Below are 25,457 nucleotides of genomic sequence, written 5' to 3' on the forward strand. Positions count from 1 at the left end.
TTGATAGCATTGTGTGGAAAAATTTAGTCATATGCTTTTCAAAAAAACAAGTGGTTTTATTTATTTTAAAGCTTAAGCTTGAGTAAGCAAACTGTAGCCTACTTTTTATGTAATTTATGTAATAAATAGAACCTTACTGTAAAGTGTTACTGATTAGTTATACACCGATTCAGACGTCTCCTGAGTTCACTGTTGGAAAGATCAGGTGTTTTAACCATTCATTAAAATTCATCGGTTCAAAGGAGTCATTAGTTCGCGAATTGGACGTGTCATGCGCGTTGTGTGATTATCCCAGCAGTTAGGACATGGACATCCAAGATTTCTGTCAACACAGAAAACATTTCATCACTGGATAGTTTTTTTCCGTTTATTTAAAGTGTGATTTTATGTCAGCTGAATGTCTGGAACGCTTTTCAGAGAAGATAAGGCAACTTATTTAGCACAATTCACACCCAGCAGTAATTCAGGAAAAAAATCATCTCCGAATGCTCCACATGAAACTTCCGACCTTTTACCACCGTGTCGATTTATGTTGATTAATATGTGCGAGGGAGAGAGAGAGCAAGACAGCGCTTAGTTTGGAGACGGTGAAGTCTTGCTTACACTTTCGATGGCTCCGAAGAGAGAGAGTGTGCGCGCGCGCGACCGGCTCTCTCTCTCTCTCTCTGCTCGTTCTTTCAGTTAAACATGCACCCTGTCACAAGCGCAGCAGTTCATCTACATTACTCACCGATCAAATAAGACTTTGGCGGGACAAAAATTCACTTTGGCGGGTGCTAAAACAAGTTCAATGCAGGAAAATTCATGCGTGAATTTAACTTAGTAGGCTACATGACCATGCACTCGCATATGCGACCATTTTGGTCGCAGTCTGGAACCCTGCCTCAGATTAGTGTTTCCCATGATTGTAGGTAGCTGAAATTGTCTGTTCTATTGTAAATGTACAGACACATGAAGTGTGGCTCTGTTGAATGAGAACTACACAATTTGATCACACCAAAGTATCTTGGTCAGCAGGCCTCAGCTGCGGTCCACCTAAAGAACCTCTCAGTGGAGATGGAGTTGCTTAGAGAGCCAAATCAATAAGCCTTTAGCCAAAGGGCAGGAACCGGCTAGGGAATGGGGCTGAGCAGCAAAGGCTTCTGGATCTTCACAATCATGATATTTGTTTTTTACAAGTACACAATGAATTTCTAACTGAAGACTATTACTGTCGGTCTTTAGACTATTTGATTTTTAAACGCTAACATACTGCAAACAAATTCCTACTGATTACATTCATATTATCAAAGTAGATTTTACAGCCAACACAGAATCTTCATGTTTCCTTTGTGTAAGTGTGTGCATATATTAAATTTGCCCATTTTTGGGTGTGAGTAAAATGTGCTGTTTTTCTTGTGTGTGTCCCTTTAAATGCAAATGAGCTTTTGCTCCTCTGCCTCCGTTCAGAAGAGGCTGATCCTTTACATGAGTTAAATTCAGATACAATACAAAAACGTGAATAATCTCATTCATCCAAAATCTCAGAAATAACCAGTAGCGGAGTGCAGCCTAACAGAGAGACTCAGGAAAAGGTTGCAACTTTTAGACGCACATGGACGTTTCTGAATGGTTAGTGGATACATTTATGTAGTTGTTATGGAGTTAAATTGATTCATCTCATCGACTTGCATGTACCATCTTGTTTAACTTTTACACAAGTTGACACAGTTCCCTGAGGTCTTTATAAGACAGCTGTGACATTGTTTGGTCAAAGAGTGTTCTGCGCAGCCAAAGACAGAACAGTTTGCATGATTTGCTTGAACTTTTGCCATTGCCAACTGGATAGAATGTTATCGCTTGCGAAAACCAAATGGTGGCGCAGTGGGTGGAAACGTGCAAAATAAGGGGTGGTAATATTATAATAAGATCCCCTTCCTACATCAGAAGGGGAGCGAAATCTGATCGGCTTATTTTTTGACATGCTTGCAGAGAAAGGCTTACGAAAACAAAGTTACTAGGTTGTCACTTTTCACGTTTTCTGGGTTGGAAGATGGACCGGGGACCCGATTATAGCACTTAAACATGGAAAAAGTCCGATTTTCATGATATGTCCCCTTTAAAATAAATGCTGTTCTTTTGAAATTTCTATTCATCAAAATATACTGAAAAATATATAACTTTTTAAAGAAATTAAACAGCATGTCTGTTTTCATTGCTGATAATACAAAATGTTTCCTGAGCAACAAATAGCATAATATGATTTCCAAAGGATCATGTGACAATGAAGACGGTTTAATGGCTGCTGAAAATGGCTGATTTTGATCAAATAAATACAGCCTTAAGGTACTGCTGTTAAGGCTGCATTTAATTGATCATATAATGTCAGTCGAACAATATTTAAATTTAGCACCGCACACTTATAAATATTTATCGGAGCTCATTCTCAGGTATAGTAAGGGAGACTGAAATCCCAGAATCACCCCGTTGAGAGGAAAATAAAAATAAATCTATGAAATTATGTGGAAGAGATTTAAATATGCTCAAATGTATCAAACAGAGCTGAGAGTACGTACTTGTACTGTAAATAGTTTAATATATATATATATATATATATATTTTGTTAATGGCAAATGTTCAGATTCCTCCTAAATCTGCTTAGTTTTTGTCTATGAGTGCTTATTCCAAAAAAGCACAGAAAGAAAGAGAAAGGAGTGATTATTCACCATATTGTTTTGTTCTGACAACTCAAAAGTATCCCACTTGCATTAATAAGGGGCCTACAAATCTAAAGCACTACAATGACCCAAATGAGCAGAGAGGAGGGTCACCCAGGAGTACTCATTGTTTCCAAGAAATCCTCCACATTCCTTTGATGGCTAACAGTGTCCAAATGGCCCACTGAGAGAACTGACTCTTTCATTCTCATCTGAGAGTCGGCCTGTGGAGTCAGGCCACCAGGGAAATGGGTGACTTTTTTTCTTATTATTATCCAAGATGGCAAAGAAAGTAAAAAAAAAAAAAAAAGACATTCCAAGGCAAAGCTTTCCCTGGTCAGGAATACTAGTGACTGTGTGCAGGTCTGCATGTAAATCTCTGCAGCACGACTGAGACGGGAAGGTAGACCTCACTGACAGTAATGCTAATCCAGAACAGAGCCATTGATTGAACACGTCCCTAAATGCTGTGCTCTGACTGGCAAGTGCGGCCATTTTAAGTCTCATCAGGACAGGGCAGAGCAGGTATCCATTATAAAGGCAGGAGAGCTACGGTGGACTTAAGCATTGGCTGGTCACTGGCTTAGTTCCACAGGATAGGGGAATCTGGGGGTTAAACACTTAATGATGCTGAAAACATTAAAATGGAACATAGCAGGATATTGATTAAGTGTATAACGCATAAACACAATGCACATCTAATTGACAATCAAAATCATTTCAGGTCCACCTCATCTGTGTCATCTCTATTATGTATGGAAATGAAGATGAGTCATATTTATCAGGCAACCTACTTCTTTAGTGCAATAAATTACACGAGGTGAATATAGACACAACTGTGCTCTGAATGATGAACGGATCGTTTCTCATTTGTTCAACATTTAAACAATATTTATATTCCAATACCAATATAATCTCTAGGAACATTATGACAATATTACAAAAATATTACAAAATATTTTATATTTGTTCTTGAATCTCATTAAATGAATAGCTCATCCAAAAATGAAAATATGACCTTTATATTATTCTAAACCCATTAGACTTACTTTCATCTGTTGACATAACAAAAAAAAAAAAAAAAAAAAAAAAAAAAATATATATATATATATATATATATATATATATATATATATAATAATAATAATTATAATAAATATATATATATATATAATTTATTTTTATTTTATTTTTTCTTGGCAGCTGAAATAAACTAAATTTGTAATATGAAAAAAAAAAAACACTTTATTTTGATAGTCCACTTTAGACATACTAACTATAAATAGCTTTGCAACTATGCCAACTAACTCTCATTAAAGAATTAGTAGACTTTCTGCTTAATATTTGCTAACACATTATTTTGTTGGTCCCCCAACAGACTTGACAACTACAAGTCAACTTATTCTACTAACCTGAACCCTAACACCTAACCATAACCTACTGACAGTCTACTTAGACAGTCTACTACAGTCTACTAATACTCTAATGAGAGTTAGTTGACATGTAGTTGAAAAGTTACTTATAGTTAGTAGAATGTCTAAAGTGGACTATCGAAATAAAGTGCAACCAAAACTAGTACTGAAATACTGTACTGAAATTTCAGAAATTAAAAAAAAATTAAAATAAAAATACAAAAAAAAAATCTATATAGAAACATCAAAACAAATGAATAAGAGTGCCAAAAGCACATAACACTATTACTCAAACTTAAACATTAATAAATAAAAATAAATAAAAATAATAATAATAATATATATAATATATATATATATATATATATATATATATATATATATATATATATATATATATATATGTATTTTAAAAACTGACAATATAAATCAATTCAAAATATTAATTAATAATATAATTAATAATGCTTATTTTGAGTTGACTCATTTGATCCAGTTCACCGAATTGATATTAATAATTTGTTAAAAAAACAGGATAACCATATTTTTATGGTGGTTTGCATAAATTCTTCATCTTAAAAGATAACAACATATGGGCGAGATGATTACATTTAAAAAAATAAATTAAAAAAATATGAACTATTCCTTTAAAAGTGAGAGAAACATTGGAACCACATCTGGGGTCTGCTATCTCTAGCCAAAGAGCTTCAGATACACTATAAGAAATGGTTGGGATTCTCACATCTCACATTTCTCATCGCTGTGTCAAGTCATTACTGGGCACCACGTCATTAGCTGATGGTAAACCCATTTATTACAGCTAAAGAGTGATGGGCAAGGTGGAGGAGACAAAGATCAGGCTTTAGGATGGTCATGGCCTCGCAGGCTTTTTCCTTCCGCCCGTAGAGCTCAACACATCCATTTCTATGTCAAATCTTTGCAGAGCATTTAGGTGACAAAAGATGTAATATATTTGAGGCACACATTGAAACAGCAGAGAAAAGCTATTTTATATAATCATCTGGAGAATAGAAAGCAAATTAAAATGTTTCTGTGGGAGCTTTGTTTTAAAGATATGATGGGGGTACATTTGGATGTGCTGAGAATAGTTGCCATCCTGTCAGCTAATCTAAGATCTGTTGATTTTACCCTAACAGCAGGCTGAGGCTGGTCCAATACCCTGGTGTTTCTCTCAAGTAAATGCTGAGCAAAAAAAAGCTTAGTGGGCTTTTTCCCTCAAGGCGTAGGAGTTTTAGTCATGAGTTAAGGTAATCCGAGCAGATGCTGTTCACTTGCCCTTGTTTGCAGACTCCTGTGCCAATTAGCGGACAAAGCAGACTATGTGTGGCATATTTTCAACATGAGATTAATTCATATTTCACAGTGTGCAAAGCAAAGGAAAAGGCTGATCTTAAAATGATGGCAGTCATCAGAAAGCAGGCAAACCAACAGACGCATGCAAGCTTCATGTACGGGATCGTCACAGCTCATTGTCCTTGAAAATTAATCGGAATGAAATGACAAGCCTGGGGACTGCAATCCGTGGTGCACTGCAACAAGGCTCCTGAGCAGAATATTTATGTAAGCCTGGCTAAGTGGCAACAGATTATATCTGTATTCCAACTGGATGGCGGGACTTGAAATGTCTGTGATAAACAAGCCTGGGCAGGCAGCATTATGAAATGTAAATTTAGCGGTTCGGGTTCAGAATTAGGCCAATGAGGGTGTGCGAGGGTGGGGCGGGGGCGTGATGGGAGGAGAGGGAAGTCTCCTTGCCCTGGACTATATCTAAGCTTATGTGTACTACCAGCTAACTGCTATGACATATGGTGCGTTACATATGCCATTGCTATGCTCGTTGCGCACAAGCTCATTTTTCAACAACCTAACAGCCTGAAAAGGCAATGCTTACACACTACAATGCCATTTTGAACTCACTCTGATGGTCCGATTGGAGCCTGGCAAAAAAAACACACATTCATCTCGCTCAGAGACCATATCAATATTGGTCTAGGATAGCTCATCGGCTAGTGAGAGTACCTAGTCATTGAAACTCACATAGTGACATGCTGCTCTTTATCAAGTCTCAAAAAAGAATGAATCATACAAATCTAGATTTAAGAAAGCTGAATGCCTATCCTGTCAATGAGAGAGAGAGAAAAAAAGATTTATATATAAAGGAAAGAAAGAACAGATACAATTTTTTTTTTTTTTTTTAAAGGCAGTCCACCTTTTTTTGGTGAGTGCTGGCCACCAGTAGCCATGCACTGTGCCTAATAACAGATACAAATTATCTGTTAAAATATAAAATATAAATCTGATAATTATCATAAAATTATCCTCTTGTTTACGCAAGAGCTTCAACACATCAAAACAACAGGGAACTGACACACTGTTTAAGTCATTAGAAGGATATTAATCCCGCATACTAACAGTTTAAGTTTAAACCGCACACTAACAATAGTAGACGTTAGCAGATAGATGGCGTGTTCCAATTTGAGGTGGGGAGGGGACGGATTGTAATGTTTCAGATGTGTGCTTCATTTAAACTATAGTTTAAGCCCAGCCTCTCTTAAATATCAAATTGTCTCAGGCACAGAGAAAAGAGAGGGATAAAGAAAGAGAGAAGGAAAGAAAGAAAAAGAGAGAGCGCATATTGAAGGAAAAAAAAGGGTGAGCAGAGGAGCACCAGGAGGAGGTGGAGGGAGGGAGGGAGGGAGGGAGGGAGGGAGGGAGGGAGAGAGAGAGAGAGAGAGAGAGAGAGAGCGCGCCTGGGCTGAATTGTGAGTGGCTTACGACACTCAGTGAACAGAAGGTGTTTCTGCATGCACTGCCAGTGCACTAGTCTGCTGCAAGGGATCGAGCATCTCTCGCCTCCCCGTACACGGTGCCTGCCTTCAGCCTCAGCATCTACAGCCTCCGCAGCCCACTGGAAATGAGCTTCACACAAAGAAGACCTTGCTGAAGATTTGAGTCTTACTAGAAACACCATCATTGATCTTTGGATATCACTATACAAAAAAGTAAAAAGGAAAGGAAAGGAAAAAAGAGAGCTATATGATGCAGATCACACAGCTTTTGCATGTGTATAATTGTGAAGAAATGACCACTGACAGAATGCCAACGAGCTTCACTCAATGTACATTGTGCAGGTCAGTGATCACTTTAGGTTATGGATGGTGATTTGCGACAACAGATCGGGAGTCTTTGATGAGAAGGAAGGAAGGAGAGGGAGAGTGAGAGTTTGGAGTGGATTATTCCCTCCTTCGTGCGCATTTTTCCCCCGCTCATCTCTCCCACAGATCGGCGCAGCAGTCGATGCAGAGCAACGACGGAGAGAGGACAGCGCTCATGCATGCAGTCCGGGAAACTTGCACTTCCTCCCAGCCTGCTGAATGCCACTTGGATTCGTTCTCTTTTTGGCTCTTTCACACGAGGAGAACTAAGACATTGTAAGTCTGCCAGGATCTGGTGTCCGATGAAAAGGAGGGGGGGCTGAATTTGTACCACACTGGGGTCTTTTTTAGTTTCGCACATAATTAGTGTCAGCACAAAGGGACCAACTGAATAGAGGTTGTCAGCCTCTGGAAAGGGGTGAGTAGGCATCCTTTCATGTGAGATTGATGCTCGAGGAGTAAATTTTTTTACCTCCCTGTCTCTCTTTTCCTTTCTCTGATCTAACATGAGCAAAGTGACTTGTCGTTTATTTGTCGTCGCTCTTCTCGTTTCAATGTGGCAGGATTTCTTGAATCTTTAAGTGACAAATCACCATCCATATTCTCTATAAATATATATCAACTGAAAGGGGAGTTACAAATCACAATGACCAAGATCTGAAAGATTCAATGGACTTTTTCTCTACGACACTGCAGGATATTCATGCTAATGGATTTCCTTCTAATTGGTCTGTACCTAAAGTGGCCCCTAAGGAAGCCACCTGGGCTGATTCTGTGCTCCCTGGGCATTGTTCTGAAAATAGTTCCGTTGGTGGGGGGGAGCTGTCCGAGGCCATGTCGATGCGACAACAAGCTGTTGTATTGTGAGGGGCTCAACCTGACTGACATCCCTCAAAATCTGAGCAGCGCCATTGGTTTGTCCCTGCGCGAGAATAACATCTCTGAGCTGCGGGAGGGGAACTTTGTGGGCCTGTCACAGCTTACCTGGCTCTACTTGGATCATAACAATATTGAGATAGTGGAGGAGAGCGCCTTTGAAAGGCTGCGAAGGGTTAAAGAATTGGATCTGAGCACCAATCGGATAGAGAGCCTGCCCAACGGGACCTTTAGACCTCTGCCCAACCTGCGAATATTGGATTTATCCTATAACAAACTTCAGTCCTTAGAGCCAGACCTTTTCCATGGCCTTAGGAAGCTTACCAATTTACATTTGCGCTACAATGCCCTTAAATTCATCCCTGTGCGGATTTTCCAGGATTGCAGGAGCATGCAATTCCTGGATCTGGGTTACAACCAGCTGCAGAGCCTGGCACGTAATTCATTTGCCGGACTCTTCAAGCTCACTGAACTGCATCTGGAGCACAATGAATTGGTGAAAGTCAATCTGGCCCATTTCCCCCGCCTCATATCCCTGCGGACCCTCTACATGCGAAACAATAAGGCCACCATTGTGGTCAGCACCCTTGACTGGACCTGGGACCACTTGGAGAAGATTGACTTCTCCAATAATGAGATTGAGTACATTGAACCTCATGTGTTTGAAAGTGTGCCCAACCTTAACATTCTTATGCTGGACTCTAATAAACTAACTTACATAAATCAGCGGATTTTGGACTCTTGGAATTCCCTGAGCAGCATTTCTCTGTCGGGGAATGACTGGGAATGCAGCAGGAATGTCTGTGCCTTGGCTTCCTGGCTTAGCAACTTCCAGGGACAACGTGACAGTGGTCTGTTGTGCGCCAGCCCGGACATTGCACAGGGTGAGGACATTCTGGATGCCGTCTACGCTTTCCAGTTATGCGAGGACAATGTGGAAGCAACCACACAGTCCTTCACCGCCACCAGAAACCGGGCCAAAGGCTTCATATACGATGGCCCAACGAGAAATCCGTATGACCTGCAGGATGTGGAGGGTGGGGAAGTGGTGACCAACTCCTTAACAGTGACTGCATCCGCTGATGACCTGGAGAGCACCATGCAGATTCACAAGGTGGTGACAGGCACCATGGCCCTCATTTTCTCTTTTCTGATCATGGTCCTCATGCTCTATGTGTCCTGGAAATGTTTCCCAGCAGGCGTTAGGCAGTTGAGGCAATGCTTCACCAGCCAGCGTCGCAAACAGAAGCAGAAGCAGACCATGCAGCAGATGGCTACTACGTCTGCATCCGAGTACTACGTTGACTACAAACCCAACCATATTGAGGGGGCACTTGTCATCATCAACGAGTACGGCTCTTGCACGTGCCAGCAGCAGACATCTCGAGAGTGCGAGGTGTGATATTCCACCCATGTTGTTTTTAAAAGTCAATGGTTTCAATGACTGGATGGAACACACTTAAACTTGGCACCTCATTTAGCTGCTCTCAGGAGGAAGCTACATTTCTGGAGGGCAAATGGACTAAAAACAGGGATTTAGTGCTGGTTTCAACAGCATCAAAGCCTTGTGGGAGAATCTGACTGTGAAACCTGTGTACTTGATGCAAAAGATGTGGAATAATTATGCTGACCTGTCCTGGCTTCTCTTGTGAAGAGTGGATATTTGAGCTTTAATGTGTCTTTCTACTTCAGGATATTATAGGACTCTCTAAAGCTACTGAGGACATCCACAACAACATTTTTACTGTGGAAACAAACATGAACAGACAAAATCGGAGAGGAAAACAACAAAACAAATAAACCCTTAAAGAAATAAAAGATTCTATGTAAAATATGTTAACAGCAGAAATGCAAGAGTAGGGATAAAAATGCAAGATGTTATCCTATTTCTTTTGTAATCTATGGAGAAAAAAAAAAGAGGAAAATACAAATGTTTAAATAAATGAATTGCAATTCACAGTAACCATTATTGCAGGTGAGTTGGAGGGTTGCTTTTTTTGTCTGTGATCCCGGGGAAAGATGTTCAGAGAGCTCTGCAGTATTGCAAGATGTAAATAAGCAGGGCTGTTGGGAGCGCTTCACTTCATTTGAAATGTTAAGCCTCAGTCTAAGATTCAGATCTCCTCGTCTCTCCCCGAGATACAATCACTGTGCAAAGCTTGATTGCTATGGCTGTTGCAGTTGCCCCCCTTGTAACTATCCTGAATAGATTAAGCAAACTAGCAAAAAACAAAACAGGCTGACGTGGTTTGATCAAATCTCACATGATAAAGTCAAACATTTGTGTGCTGTGCAAATAAACAAGACAAGGAGTGTCTAAGACCTTAATTCCTTCACTGTTTCCACAGACTTCAGAGACAAGACGTAAAAAGCGCCTCAACCGAGGGGTAAAAATCAGAGTGAGGGGAGGCCTTAAACATTTAAATTTAAATGTACTTGAAATGGGGTGTGATTAATAATCCATGAGTTTTTTTTCTTTTGTTACCCAAAAAAGTTTCACTGATTAAAGATGTATATTTCATTGTGGATTTCTGTTTAAATGTGACATTACTTTAAAAGGCACCCTGTGGTCACCCGTTGTTTTTGTGTGAGTGATCATCCTGACGGATTGTCAGATTGTGTGCATCCCGCATCAGTTGCTGTTGAGCTGGTAAAAGCACAGGGCCTTTGAGAGAAGGTACAGGCTGCTCCCTAGTGTTCACACCAGCAGCAGAGGAAGACAAGATACCGCAGCAACAAGCCCTTGCATTTCTCTTGCCCAGGCATTGTATGTGTTCGTGTATACACCTGTTGCTTGTCTATATGCATTCTCTAAGCTCAGCTCAGGATTACTGCCACAGTGTAAAGTATCTGGACTAAACAACAAAAGCAGGTTGGTTATAAATAAGGGAGATCTCACTTTGCATTGACTGTATTGTCACCTCACTCACTTGGCTGTTATAACAATAGATCTGTTTAGTAAGCATAGGGACATGCCACTGTGAAGATGGAGTGTGTGTGTGTGAGGTACAACGTTTGTGTGAATGTATGTGTATGCATTTCATTTGACTATTTAAGTGGGTGTGTGTGTGTCCTGTCCTGAAAAGGTGGAATTGAGTTTGTTCTGACCAGCTGCATGTGTGAAGTTATAATAATTTATCATGTATGACTGGGATATGCCTTAAAGGGAAAATGTAAGGCTGAGCAAATATTTTTACAATCAAATCAAACAGTTTTATTATGGATTCCAAAGTCCCGCCCCATTTGAATCCTTTAATACTTGATATAAAACTGTTCTATTTTCAGCACTGTATTTGATGCATATATGAAGCTAAGCCAAGCTAAACCAATAAAATGTATTCCTACTGTTGTAAATGATAAGCATTGTGACACGCTTAGCCCTTTCCTGATTAATCTAGTCATGCTGTTTTTATTTGTTTTTTATTTTTTATTTAAAAAAATAATAATAATTGTTTAGCTGTTAATGCTTGTTTTCTGTCAATGAAGATGTTTTGAAGATGCTGATGCATTATTCAAAACTTCTGATCTGACACTCTTTGGACTACAAACTTTCTACCACCCTTTTTAATTTCCTTGCGTTGAATGATATTGTTCGTGACATATTTTGAAGCAAACCCCTAATTATGTACACTCCAACGTGTGGTTGGCTTTTTAATGAATCCTCTGGAAAGTATTAAAAAAACGTAAAAAAAAACCCTCTATTTGACTGGCAGATTCCTAGCATCAAAACAACGATGAAATGACAGCATTGTTCCCCGTATGGCCAGCAAAAAATGAAAGAAAATAAGGCAGTTGGTGGTTGAATTGAGGGAAACAAAAACATGTCATTCACTAACAATAGCTGTTAATCATACCAGCGTCAAGGTAACAGGGGAAACAATGGAGACATAGAGTGAGTTGTTTGATTTCATTCACCCTTCTCTTCTCTATAGCACGAAGAACACATTTAAGTCCTGCTCCAATCAAAGAGCTTCTGTGGCCTATTTTTAGCCCTTCTAGCTTTGTATCAATATTGTATGTTTGTCATTTCATCTTGGCACTGCTGGGAGTTGTTTTGAAGTCCCTTTTCCCTTAATTATTATTTTCTATTTTTCTTCACAAGAAGCAAATTAATATTTCAAGTGGCGGGAGGTTTTGTTTAATATGAATCTCTCCCCTCCTCCTTATGCTGCTAACAAACCCTTGGCCAACTGCTCTGACAATTAACTAATAATTAATACCGTTATTGATGAGGCTTGAGGCAGATCGATATGGATAACTTTTATGCAATTACAGACTTTCTTGCCTGTTATTTTTTCAGACAAACAAACCAAAAAACAATAATAATTTGTGTTTGTGTTGACAGAGAGAAAAATAGGTGTGTGTGTGAGTGTGTGTGTGTATGTGTGTGTGTGGGGGGGGGGGAGGGGGGGCTGTTTATACAACAATCTTTTATTGATATTTTGGCTAATTAGTGTGGGGAGTGTTTGGCTATATGCCCAGTACTATCAGAGAGAACGTGAGAGAGAGAGAGAGAGAGAGAGAGAGAGAGAGAGAGAGAGAAAGCAATGGTCGATCACTAAGACATGGATTCAAGCAGTGAGAAAAGGCATGAGCCCTCTGATCAGTGGGAAGGCAGTTGTGCCAAATGGAGGGGGGCGAGATATTAGCTTTTGACCTTGTTAGCCTAAGCGACCGTGTGTGTGTGTGTGCTACATGCAATTAGCAACTGATCATGAAACTCTCAAATGATTACTAAGGGTTGTAAGTGTTTACATGTTGTACAGAACTGAGTTGAGGAGGGTCAATACTGGTAAACAAAGCAAAATGGTGAGATGCTACAAATACCTAGAGAACAAAAACAAATTTTCAAACTATGCAAATCATGTGGGTAAAGAATATCGGAACAGTCTCACAGACTTAAAGGCACAATGTGTAATTTTCACCGATAGAGGTTGCTTATTCAAAACAATAGCGCAGCTTGATGACGCTGTGAATGAGCGTGGAATCATGGGAGTTGTCGTCTTCACCTTTACAGCCTATGTTACAGTTACATTTGATCACTTATATGAACATTATTTTATTTAATTCTAATGAAATAGCCACGAGTGCTGAATTACAACACATTCCAACGCTATCTCACGACCAATTCGTACGAATTCGTACGAATGATAAAAAGTTGGCTAATTCGTACTAATTCGAACGAATTTGTACGATTTGTCTAAACCCACGTGATGGGTAGGTTTAGGGGCGGGGTCAGGGGTAGGTCATTCGTATGAATTCATACGAATTGGCCAATTCGTAAAATATGTAAGATTTTGCAAAAAACGTAGTAATTCGTACGAGTCAGGTCGTATGAATTCGTACGAATAAGCCACCTCGTAGAATTTGTACGTTTTCCCGTGAGATCGGGCTGCACATTCTCACCCCAAAGCGTCACTTTCAACCATGCTTCAATATCCGACGCACAAAGCACCCTTTAGCGTCCATATGTGACGCTTCGGTTATGGGTAGGTTTAGGGGTCATGTAACTGACGCTTTCGAAAGTTCATCAATATCCGACGCACAAAGCACCCTTAGCGTCAATATGAGACGCTTCGGTTATGGGTAGGTTTAGGTATGTGGTAGGGTTATGCGTCTCATATGGACGCTAAAGGGTGCTTTGTGCGTCGGATATTGACGAATGTCAGAAAGTGACGAAAAAGTGACGCTTTGGGTATGAGAACGGGCTGTGAATTACTAGTCATACAGGTCATTTTATTTGACGAATTGGTGTTTCCATGGTTTCTACGGAAGTAAAACCGCATATCGAGGGTAAAGCAGATATGATGTCATTGACAGGGGATGCAATGACACGGGCCGTTACACTGGTTAAAATAGCCGATTTATCTGGTTTTAAACATTGTTGGAAACATTTGGGATAATGTAAGTACACATGTCAACAAAATATATAACATTGTTCTAGTGGTTTTTGGTTATATTAATCCAAAAATCTTACATATTGTGCCTTTAAGTGTGCACATAAAATCAAACTGTTTGACTGACTGCAACATTACAAGATTGTATAGGAAAGAAAAGGTCACAAACTATGCTCAGATCAGTGTTATTTTAGTATCATTGAGATACTATCATAGTTTTTATGAATATTTTGAATTAGGTTTTCTTTTCTTTTTATAAATTTTGTTGTGTGTCTGTCATCATTTTATGTCTATAGCTTTTCATTTGTATTGCAGGTTTAGTTATTTTAATTAAAATGAAAACGAGAAACGTTTCATTGGCAACTAGATTTTTTTTTTTTTTTTTAAAGTTAACTTTGCTATTCAAGTAATACAAATACTGTCTCCAATCAAAAAGCATATATTTTAAAACGAACTATTATGAATTTAAACTATTATGGAATTATTTCTCAACAACATCTCTTATACTCTTGCTGTGTCAACAACTGTTTAATTTCTGTCCATTTTCATTTCTCCTAGGGAACATCTGAGATAAAATGTATACTTAAATAAAACAGCAGAAACATTGTCAAAAAAAAAAAAAAAGCAACATATTTTCCTTTCAATCCTGTGTATTGGCATCTAATCTTCAAAAACCTAATAAACCAGACCACATTTTCCAAGATTGCATTTCATAAGAAGTAAGGAATGGCTTGCGTAAATTCATAGAAGGTCGGTGATATGGGAAAACTAGATTAAGTGTCACGGTATCGGCATACATAAAAATCCAGATATTTCATCAGAGCCTCTTGATAGAGCACCAGATGCTTAACAAATTAATTAACCTTGCTTGCTGTCTCTCAGTGTTGATTGAATGCCCCTGTGTGCCATTCCCTGCCTCTGGTCTCGCATAATAAAACACCCACACATAAACAGAAATCCTGCCAAAACGCATAAGACTGACCGAGACTCTAGAAGAGGACATTAAGAATCTACACAAGAATTGACTATTGGTTCCCTCGCTGACTCATAAATGTATTTAAGTCGATATATTCCTTATCTTTTGCAGTAAAAGTTGTAGAAAAGAACTTGCTTTTATTGGAATATGAGTAAACTGAGCAAGATGGCTTTATCATCCTCCAACTCATCATTATAATTACCAACATCATCATCATCATCATCATTCTTATATGTGCATCTGCATCACTGGCGTCACATTAACTGTCGCCGCAGGGGTATTGTACAATTTTCAAAATGTAACCAAATCATTAAAATAACTATATATAATGAATGTATACAGTTTCAGATAACTAATTTCCATGGCTTAGCTTTTAATGCTCATTTAAACAGATATAAACACCCACGTCTTTATTTACAGATGCAGAGACATTGAAGCGAGTGGGAAGAGGACATATATATATATATATATATATATATATATATATATATATATATATATATATATATATATGAAGAGTTCAGATGCAAAAGCCTCTAAGTGCCATCTGAAATTTTCTTCTAGAATGCTAATTTTTATAAAGCTTGTATATTTAAGTTAAGTAATTTCACTTAAATGACAATTAATAGGTAATTTGCATTGCCATTTAAGTGAAATTATTGAACTTAAATATACAAGCTTTATAAAAATTAGCATTCTAGAAGAAAATTTCAGATGGCACTTAGAGGCTTTTGCATCTGAACTCTTCATATATATATATATATATATATGAAATGACACATGACGGCAAAAGAAGGCTGATCCGCTTGCAGTTTAATCATACCTAATGTAAACTGCCAGGGCATTACAATAATGAATAATATGTCTCTAAAGTCAGCTATCATATGGCTGAATGGTAATGCTCAAGGCTAATGTTCAGCAACATCTGCTCTCACATTTGAGACAGTCGTAGGGTGGAAACAATGCCGATTGTTATTTTCTGCAAGTTAGCGGAATATCTCATGGGTCGAACCCAGCGCACAGCTCGCTGTTCTCCTTTTATGCAGATTTGTGAAAAATATCTGAAATATGAGAAAACATGTGGTACTTATTTGCTGACCCTGACAGTGACTTTTCCCAGTAACCCTTGAGAGACAGTGTTACCTGAGAGCACTTTTGATGGTTACCATGCGAGAGAGAGAGCATAACACTGTAGAGATCAGTGCATATTAATGCTTTGCAGTCTGTATCTAAAGATAGAGAGAGATGTGGCACAATAAGGATGATCGATAAACTTCTTCCCTCTGAGTCTCTGTCTCTATTTATTCTATTCTATCTAATTCCTTCTGTATTTGTGTCTAAGCTATATAAACACACGGTACACATATATAATTACTGGCATAATGTAAACACCAGACACCTAAAAGTAAATTCCAAGGTGAAGCTGTTTCGATCATGTGCAACCTTATTGTTCCTTTAAAAACAAACTGTAGAGTGCTGCAGTGATGAAGTATTTTTGTAGACCAAACCAGAAGTCAGCATCGCTTTTGTTCCCTCAACAAAAACCCAATAAAATTTTTCCATTGGCTTTTGGATTATTGTAGAAAATAACCTGTGACCAACAAAAGTTTATGATTCTTACACAGACATTAGACACTTAGACATTATTTCAGGCATCAAAAAAAAAAAAAAAAAAAACATTGACTTCAGGACGATGGAACTGGGAGTGTTAAAATAACTCGCATAGGTTTTGGCCTCCAAAAATGCATCATCCCTGCAGCTCTCCTTTGCATATTGTATAATTATGGGATGGATGGAATGTGTGGTTACCAAGCAACTAGCAGTTCAATTTGCAATATTCAGAACATAAGCCCTGTTATCCTGTTTGAGTAAGATTCGTACAATTTCACATAACAGTCTCTTACGTACAAGTAACAAATTTGCCTCAAGGACCCATAAGCTCTGCAATGGAGGTTTTTTTTTTTTTTTTTTTTTCACTATTGTAGGTTAAATCTTTTAAAATCTTCTCATAAAACACTGGTCAGTGGACATGACTTTTAAACGTTTGCAAACTTGAAACACATTTGTTCCTATATACAGTAGAAATTAAAACTGTCAATATCTCTAATCTCTAACTCTAATGTTTAATGTGGGTTTCAAGCGACTTGGCTTGCCCTTAAAGGAATAGTTCATAATAGTTCAATAAAATTCTGTCATCATTTACTCACCCTTAAGCTTTTTTTTTTTTTCATGAATTTCTTTCTTCTGCTGAACACAAAGGTAGATATTTTGAAGAATGTCGGTAACCAGTTGATGTACCCCATTGACTTCCATTGTAGGGAATACATACTATGGAAGTCAAAATAAATATCTTCTTTTGTGTTCAGCAGAAGAAAGAAATTCATACAGGTTTGAAACAACTTGAAGGTGAGTAAATTAATTGTCATTTTTATGTGAACTATTCCCACATGGATGCCGAATTTAGCAATTTCTCTAGAAAAATAAAGGATCCGATATCAATATTACTGAAATATGATTGACAAAAACAACTTCCTATACCTGTTGGACTCTGCTAATTGCTATATTTGAGGTTATATATACAGTATATTGCTGATTTATCTATTATGTGACAGTTGCATATCTATTCAGTGTCTTGAAGTGCAAATGGTAGATTATGAGATTGAAAGTGACAAAAACAAAATAAACCACCTGATATATGTGTTTGAACAACTGAACACTCTCTGCTCTGACAGAATGAAAAAAAGAAACCTTGCAGAGCAGTAATTTCAACGGTAATTCCTCTCCCCCACGGGATTTCAAAGACGCTGCGCAAAAATGGGATTAAAAGGGAAGCATACAAAATCTTGATTGCGTTGAGAAGGACAATGAATGCTGCAGAAAAAAAAGAAAAAAAGAAAAAAAAAAGCGTAGTGTCAGTTCTGACAGTTCACTTTAGTCAGGCTCGCATCAGCTGACTCACAGCTGATCCGCGTCTACCTATGGGAATATGATGCCTATCACCGTATACATATATAAGCTCCTTCAGTATTATCAGCAGCTATCGCGTTTCTCAGGAGCTAATTACCCTCCTCCATCCCCAGCTCCTCCTCTCGACCAGTCAGGATTTGGCATTCTGATTCCCCTTGAATCAGAAAAAAATCTCGAATCATGTTGTACTTCAAAAATCTTGAATTAATGATATCTGCAATACATTCATGTTGGTTCTGTTCTGTTTACCCTAAGGGGGGTTATTGCTGCTTTCCCTGCTTTTATCCATGCTAGGCTGCATGGATGCATAGGGAGTTCTTGCCCAGAACAGAACCATACCGCCAATCCAAACTGTATGCTAATTATCAATTGTATTCGACGATAGTGGTCCTGACAGACACCTATTTAACTATTGGTCGTTTTTTGAACAGGCTTCACGTCAGTAGCACAGCTATATATGTTGCTTCCAGGAAGTTCACTAGGCTTTGTACATTATATGAATCAGAATGAATCATTCTCTGAATCAACAACGAGGAACAGCAGTGAAGTATTGTTTAGATAAATCAATAACATTTGTGCTATATGCAATATGTGAGCTGAAAGTCTCTTTATGTGTTATATATGGACCTTTTAAATATTCATGATGAATTCTGCAAGCATTATGGCATGCTAATATGTTGTGTCCAGCAAAAAAAAAAAAAAAAAAAAAAAAAAAAGACCTCAAATTAAGCAGTGGATTTGAAGTGAAAAGGTATCACTTATGTAGTTAGAGTCAACACAGATGCACGTCCACATAAAGAGAGAGGATTATTACATTTATCACTGACTATGACAAACACCCTGCATATTCATCTTTCTTCTAATTCTTTCATCCCAGATGATCAACTAATTTCTGAAGTAAAAAAAAAAAAAAAAAAAAAAAAAAAACTTAATTCTAATAAATGGAACTGACAATCTATAGGACTGCTGGACAGCTTAAAATTCATGAATCCAGGTAGATTTAAGAGGATTTTTCACTATCAAATACAGAACATGAAAGTAGCAAACAATTATAGAGAAGGTAAACCAGCAACACTTAGATTAGAAAATGTAAGCTATATTTAAACTGATATGAAGTTAATGTTGAAGTTAAAAGAAAATAAGCGAAACATTCCAGAACATTCGTTAAACTGTTTAAATAACGTTTACATTTTCCACATTCAAGTGCTTCTCAAAATTCATGAACCTATAATAGAGTATGTATTCAAGCAGGAATAAGCCACATAAAACATCAATGGAATAATTTAAATATAAAGGGCTTACCTATTTAAGAAGAGTTTGGTATGGAGACACGTTCAGGAGACGTTCAGAACAGCAGGTAGAGGTGGAAACACAGGACAAAAGAAAAAAAGAAACATGGTCAGAATGCAATACTTTAGACTAATGAAGCTACTTAATGGAGAAGCTACATGGAAAAAATAAATAAAATAAATAAAATAAAATATTTCGAAATGAAGTTTTAAATGTGTTCCCCCCCCCCCCCCCCCCCCCCCAAAAGAGCTAGAGTATATAATAAAACCAATACACATGAAACCAAGCAAATTTCAGTCACTATTTGACAATACTGTGGTACAATAAAAGTCATGTTTCTATAAAAGAGATGCAGTTGCACCAAATAAATCTTTTTTAGAATAATGAGACCATGGATGGATGGGTAGATAGATGGATGGATGAATGGATGAATGAACAAACATGCTCATACTACTAGCTACTTGATCCCTCTTAGCAATAGTTACTTCATGTATTTATTACAAGTGCAGACTTAAGATAAAATATATATCAGGGCAAGACTTTCCCAAATGCTGCCAAAAGCAGAACAAAAGAGAACAAAATAACACAGAGCAATCCTTCAAATGGATTTGTGATTAGGCTGCATGATGGTGAAAGAACGAGGATGAGAAAGTCAGACAGAGAGACAGAAAACCTTGTGCAGCGAGTGAAGATGAAACAGAATAAAGAGGTGTCAAAGGCCCGTGGTGCTGTAGTTTAGACAGATAGTACTTTTCAAGCTCGGGCCCCTGACAATCCTTAAAGCAAGTGTCTATGCCTACATTTATGTGTTCAAAAAATCAACACACACATACACTTAAGGCACAAATAGCATTGTTCTTGCTGTTCACTCTTTGAACTCTGTCCTTAACCTTTTACAAAACATGGCATGGCAAAAAAATATATAATAATTGGTTTGCTGCGTTACAAAATGGCTGCAGTGGGAAGATCACTAAAGTCCTATGCTTTATACAACTCCCCCAGACCCCCCTTTTTTTGAAATCCAAGAGTGCAAGTTTCGTCATCACACCCCTCCATATAGTTGCCTCGGCTGTTGACAAGAGAGATGGAGTGTGTTGTGCCAGTGTGTGTCCTCTGCAAAGCACCTGATTACATTCATGGAGCCAAGAGGAGATTTATGAATGCAGACTCAAGCAAAGAGCGGCCCCATTCGCACTCTAAATAATGGCAGGGCGAAATATCTTTTTTTCATTTCCATTCCCTGTGTCCCAAACTACTGGCTCAACTACCCAAATGAATATTTACCCCACTGAGTTTATCTATCCACTTCGGGATACCATTCAGAGGATTATTTCAGTGCAAAGGACGCTGCAGGCGACGGGGCCAGATGCGTGGTTGGTGTGGTGGGGTGTATTTGGCGTTTGGTTTGTAAGTGTAGCCAACATCCCCTGCAGAAAAACACAGTTTATCCTCTCGAATGTAAATATTGAACAGGTTTCGGACCAGAGGGAATAACTAATGTTAATGAATGGGGAAACTCTTAGCTTAGCACACTTTATCAGAGCATAAGCATGCTGTCCAGGCTCAGAGGCGGCAGATAAATTGGAGGGAGTTTGTTTTAAAACAGATGAATTGGGCTAGACCACACTACGTGCAACATGATCAGTCAGTGTCAGCTTATGTGAGTCAGTCTGCTGTAATAACGTTAAACTGGCGCGGTGTTCTGCCAAACCATAATGAGATCCAAGGCAGGAGTCCAGGAAAATGGCTGAATGTGGACATATACGCATAGCTTGACATGTATGATCTGTGTGTGGCAGGAAATGAAAGAAGGATTTGACATTGATGGTAATGCCTATATATATATATATATATACTGTATATACACAGGTGCTGGTCATAAAATTTGAATATCATCAAAAAGTTGATTTATTTCAAGAATTAAACTTAACAGGTGAAACTAATATATTATATAGACTCAACTCAATACATGCAAAGTGAGATATTTCAAGCCTTTATTTGTTATAATTTTGATGATTATGGCTTACAGCTTATGAAACCCACAAAATCAAAATTAGAATTTTTTTTGAATATTACATGAAATCACACAGTAATTACACAGTGATACCATGGTCATTGAACCAGGTTTTGGTTATTTTGGCAGTGTGGGCAGGTGCAAATCCTGCTGGAAAATGAAGTCAGCATCTCCATAAAGCTTGTCTGCTGAAGGAAGCATGAAGTGCTCTGAAAATGTCCTGGTAGACGGCTGCGTTGAGTGGACGGCACAGTGGACCGACACCAGCCGATGACATGGCTCCCCAAACCAACACAGACTGTGGAAACTTCACACTGGACTTCAAGCATCTTGGATTGTGTGCCTCTCCATTCTTCCTCCAGACTCTGGGACCTTGGTTTCCAAATGAGATGCAAAATTTGCTCTCATCAGAAAAGAGGACTTTGGTCCACTGTGCTTTATTAAATCCAGAGTCAACGCAGCCGTCTACCAGGACAATTTCAGAGCACTTCATGCTGACTTCATTTTCCAGCAGGATTTGCACCTGCCCACACTGCAAATATCTCACTTTGCATGTAATGAGTCTATATAATATATTAGTTTCACCTGTTAAATTGAATTCTTGAAATAAATCAACTTTTTGATGATATTCAAATTTTATGACCAGCACCTCTATCTATCTATCTATCTATCTATCTATCTATCTATCTATCTATCTATCTATCTATCTATCTATCTATCTATCTATCTATCTATCTATCTATCTATCTATCTATCTATCTATCTATCTATCTATCTATCTATCTATCTGTCTGTCTGTTGGAAACTATTTAAAACTTGAAAACAACTTAAGTTGTTTTAACAACTTAGTTTTTATCAGTTTTATTGGATAGCAAGACTTTTATTTTCACTACAGAAGTAAGCTATTTTCTGTGTATGTGCCATCACCTACTGGTCAGCCATATTCTAGACTACTACTGCATATTCTCCTCCCATTAATTAGCTGTAGTATCATTTAGCATGAATAGTTATTTGTGTGATTTGCTGGATTGATTCGTATCACAAACAAACAAACAAACAAACAAACAAACAAACCTAATCACTTGTTTGAGATATGACCAAACAAATGTGTGCGATGGTACTTATTTGCAGGCAACACAAGTGTGAATCAAGCTTGGATTATTCTCATAATTTGAACTGTACAATGTCAAAGTATTTACAGCATCTTAAATATTAATCCATTTACATCCAAACACTTGAAAATCCTACAAATGTCTAATAACACTTTAAGGTTAATATAATATTGAATAATGAAATAGTCAATTTCATTTACGACCAGTTGTCACATGATTCAAAAGAATGTGAAGTCTTTATGATGTTGTTAATGCTGGTAATGTCTCTGCCAATGTTAATCCAATCAAACATGTACACTATGTACAAATAAATACAAAAATCAACAATGGCGCAAGTCTCCGTCTGCTCACAAAATGTGGAAAACAAACTGCATATCTTTTAATATTTTTCACATCCTTTCAACCAAATAACATTTGCATCATGATCTTATAACATATTGGAAAGAAATTAAATGTAGCCTGAAACCTAAAGAGGACAATAACTCTGAAGCAGTGAGGATGAATTGTGAAATGAAGCATAGCACTTTGTAGCTGCTTCAAGGGAGATGCCTCAGAGTATACTTGTCAACTCCAGAGACTGAGCAGAATGCAGCTGGAGGAAATTGGCCAGGAAATTGGTGGAAAAGAGACTTTTCTCTATCGACAAAACAACTCTATCTTGTTCATTTTTCTCTGAGCTCCATTCAGACTGTTCTCAAAGATACAGTCATGCTGAGGACGGTAGGTGTCCACAGAGGAAAACAGCAGTCAAATATGTGTGACTCGAACTCTGACATTTAGAGGACGCGACTCATGTTAACAAACATGTCTTGCACACTTATCATACATTTTAATCTGATGGAACAAATAGATCTGCTGCACTTCCCCCATGGTTTCTTGAAGTACCTTGAAAGGTCCATGGCATGAGAAATCAAATTGTCCTTGATCTTCTGACATATAGAGGTCTTTGTACCATTAAAACACCCTAAAAATGTTGTAGCTTAAAAAGTACTCAGTACAAAAAGAGCATTTATGTAAACAAGCTGGGCATGTTTGATATTGTGGGATTTGTGATTTCACACATGAAAATATATTTGCATATCACACCCGTATACACCTGACACAAGCATCAAAAGCAACTAGAACACATTACAATCACTGACACTGTCTACAATGGATACAGTACAAAGGTGCCTCGTCAATTTCAAATATTCTATATGCGTTTGAGCTACTGCCAAAGACAGGACAAACAGAAGAGCAAAGGGACAGCTGCTTTGATGTGTCCGGTTTAAACAGCATGCTTGGATCTGTTCAGCCTTCAGAAGGACCCCAGCGTATGGAGAATTACACGTGTCAGATAAGTATATGTTTGTTCAGATCATTTGACTGCAGATTGCTTTGTATACAAGGTGTTATGAAGAGTTTGCAAAGAAAGTTTTGTTGAACGATGAAGCAGCCAACTGCATAGGATCTGAGAGCAAATACATTGCAAAGCGTAAGTTATAAATTGTATAAAGCTTTGTTTGTAAATTACAGTTTTATATAGGATAATGCTCTCCCATGCAACTGCATTAACCAATCACAACAATGCAATTTACTGACAAGACTGAAGGGAAATTACCCTAAACCGGATAATTTCAGAAACCGGACCAGAAAGGTTGAAAATAATAATTTTTGTGAATATTTGACTTTTTTGTATAAAACTTTCATAACATTATAAGTGATCATAATGTATAATGATAACATTATAACCTCAAAGACCATATTACAATAATAATAAAAATTCAATTTCATTCATTTCACTTTAAAATAACCATTTACAATAGCAAAGGTTTCAGATTTTTAGAATTAAACAGGCTGTTCTTGTGGTGTTCTTTATATGCAAATGGCCTCTATTATGATTGACTACCCTCTTTGAATGAAATGAGTTACAATGTCCTTACCAAGTTGCTGAATATTGAAAATACACTGGCATTAGAGACCTTCTACTCGACCCAAGCCCACATTTACACTTTATTTATGTTTTCATTTTAAAGTAAAACAGTGTGCAACAATCACTTGATCTTTGAGTCAGAGCAGGGAATCCATTCATTCTCGCTCCTGTTTTCAATGATATGACCCTTGTAACTCTCCTCAGGGACACTAAGCTATCAGAGCATGTTAGTGCGACCACCATCAAACAAACCAAATGTGGGACGATTATAAGTTTGTGTGGGACAATGTGGGACATGTTACCCACACTAAAACGTAACCTGAAACTGTTATATAATGTCTTTCTAACTTAATAAAAACATTTGTATTCTGCCTTTCGGCTGATAAAAATCCTTTGTTCTTTAGAAAACACCATTACATCACAATGTAATATAACATGTTTTTAGTTTACATGTCATTTAAATTCAACATCACTGAGCCCAAAGGCAGCAGGCATCATGCAGATAACTATTTTTGAAACAGTTCTGACCAAGTCCAACTAAAATCCAACAAAATAAATAATGAACAAATAAAACAACATGAAATTAGATAATTGACAATCTTATATATTAAACCAAAAACGTTAATATTTTTTTAGAAAGGATGTGAATTAAAACAACCACAGCAGGCAACAAGTTGATAAATACTGTTAATTTCATTTACCAAATTATCCATTTGTTTTCTGACAGGGAACACATGGAACGAATCCATGTGACCATGTTTAATTCTGACGAAGCACTGTTAAATATAGGTGAAAACTATGCCGCAAAAAGCATAAATAAAATGCTTTCTTAGAAAGGCAAAAGAACGCATGCACGTTTTCTTAATATGATAATTAAAACCAACAGACTGATGAAAATGCTGGACATTTTCTCAATATGCGACATGCGGGACAAGGGGTGAAAATGCTGTGCGGCACAACACAAAGCGGGACGGATGGTCACCATAGTGCATGTGCTACACCTAACCAAAAGTTTGGTGCCTCATTCACTGCCAAGAAGAAAGGTCAGATTGACACAAGTTCGGTCTACCCTGTTAAACCCTGTCTGAGTCTTAACACAGATGTATGCATGTTGCACTCAACGCTCAGA

General features: G+C 37.8%; 2 protein-coding genes across 2 annotated transcripts in view; one reads left to right on the forward strand and one right to left on the reverse strand.

The window, feature by feature from the left end:
• The window catches only part of ctnna2 (catenin (cadherin-associated protein), alpha 2), a 505,838-nt gene that overhangs the window by 143,943 nt on the left and 336,438 nt on the right, over positions 1 to 25,457 (reverse strand). The gene's annotated exons all lie outside the window — the stretch shown is intronic.
• lrrtm1 (leucine rich repeat transmembrane neuronal 1) lies at positions 6,932 to 11,744 on the forward strand. Its single transcript, XM_084402909.1, has one exon. It carries the CDS (start codon positions 7,988 to 7,990, stop codon positions 9,560 to 9,562), a length of 1,575 nt encoding a protein of 524 aa, XP_084259035.1. The 5' UTR covers positions 6,932 to 7,987; the 3' UTR covers positions 9,563 to 11,744.

Source organism: Rutilus rutilus (genome assembly GCF_951802725.1).
Source record: "Rutilus rutilus genome assembly, chromosome: 2".
Lineage (NCBI taxonomy): Eukaryota > Metazoa > Chordata > Actinopteri > Cypriniformes > Leuciscidae > Rutilus > Rutilus rutilus.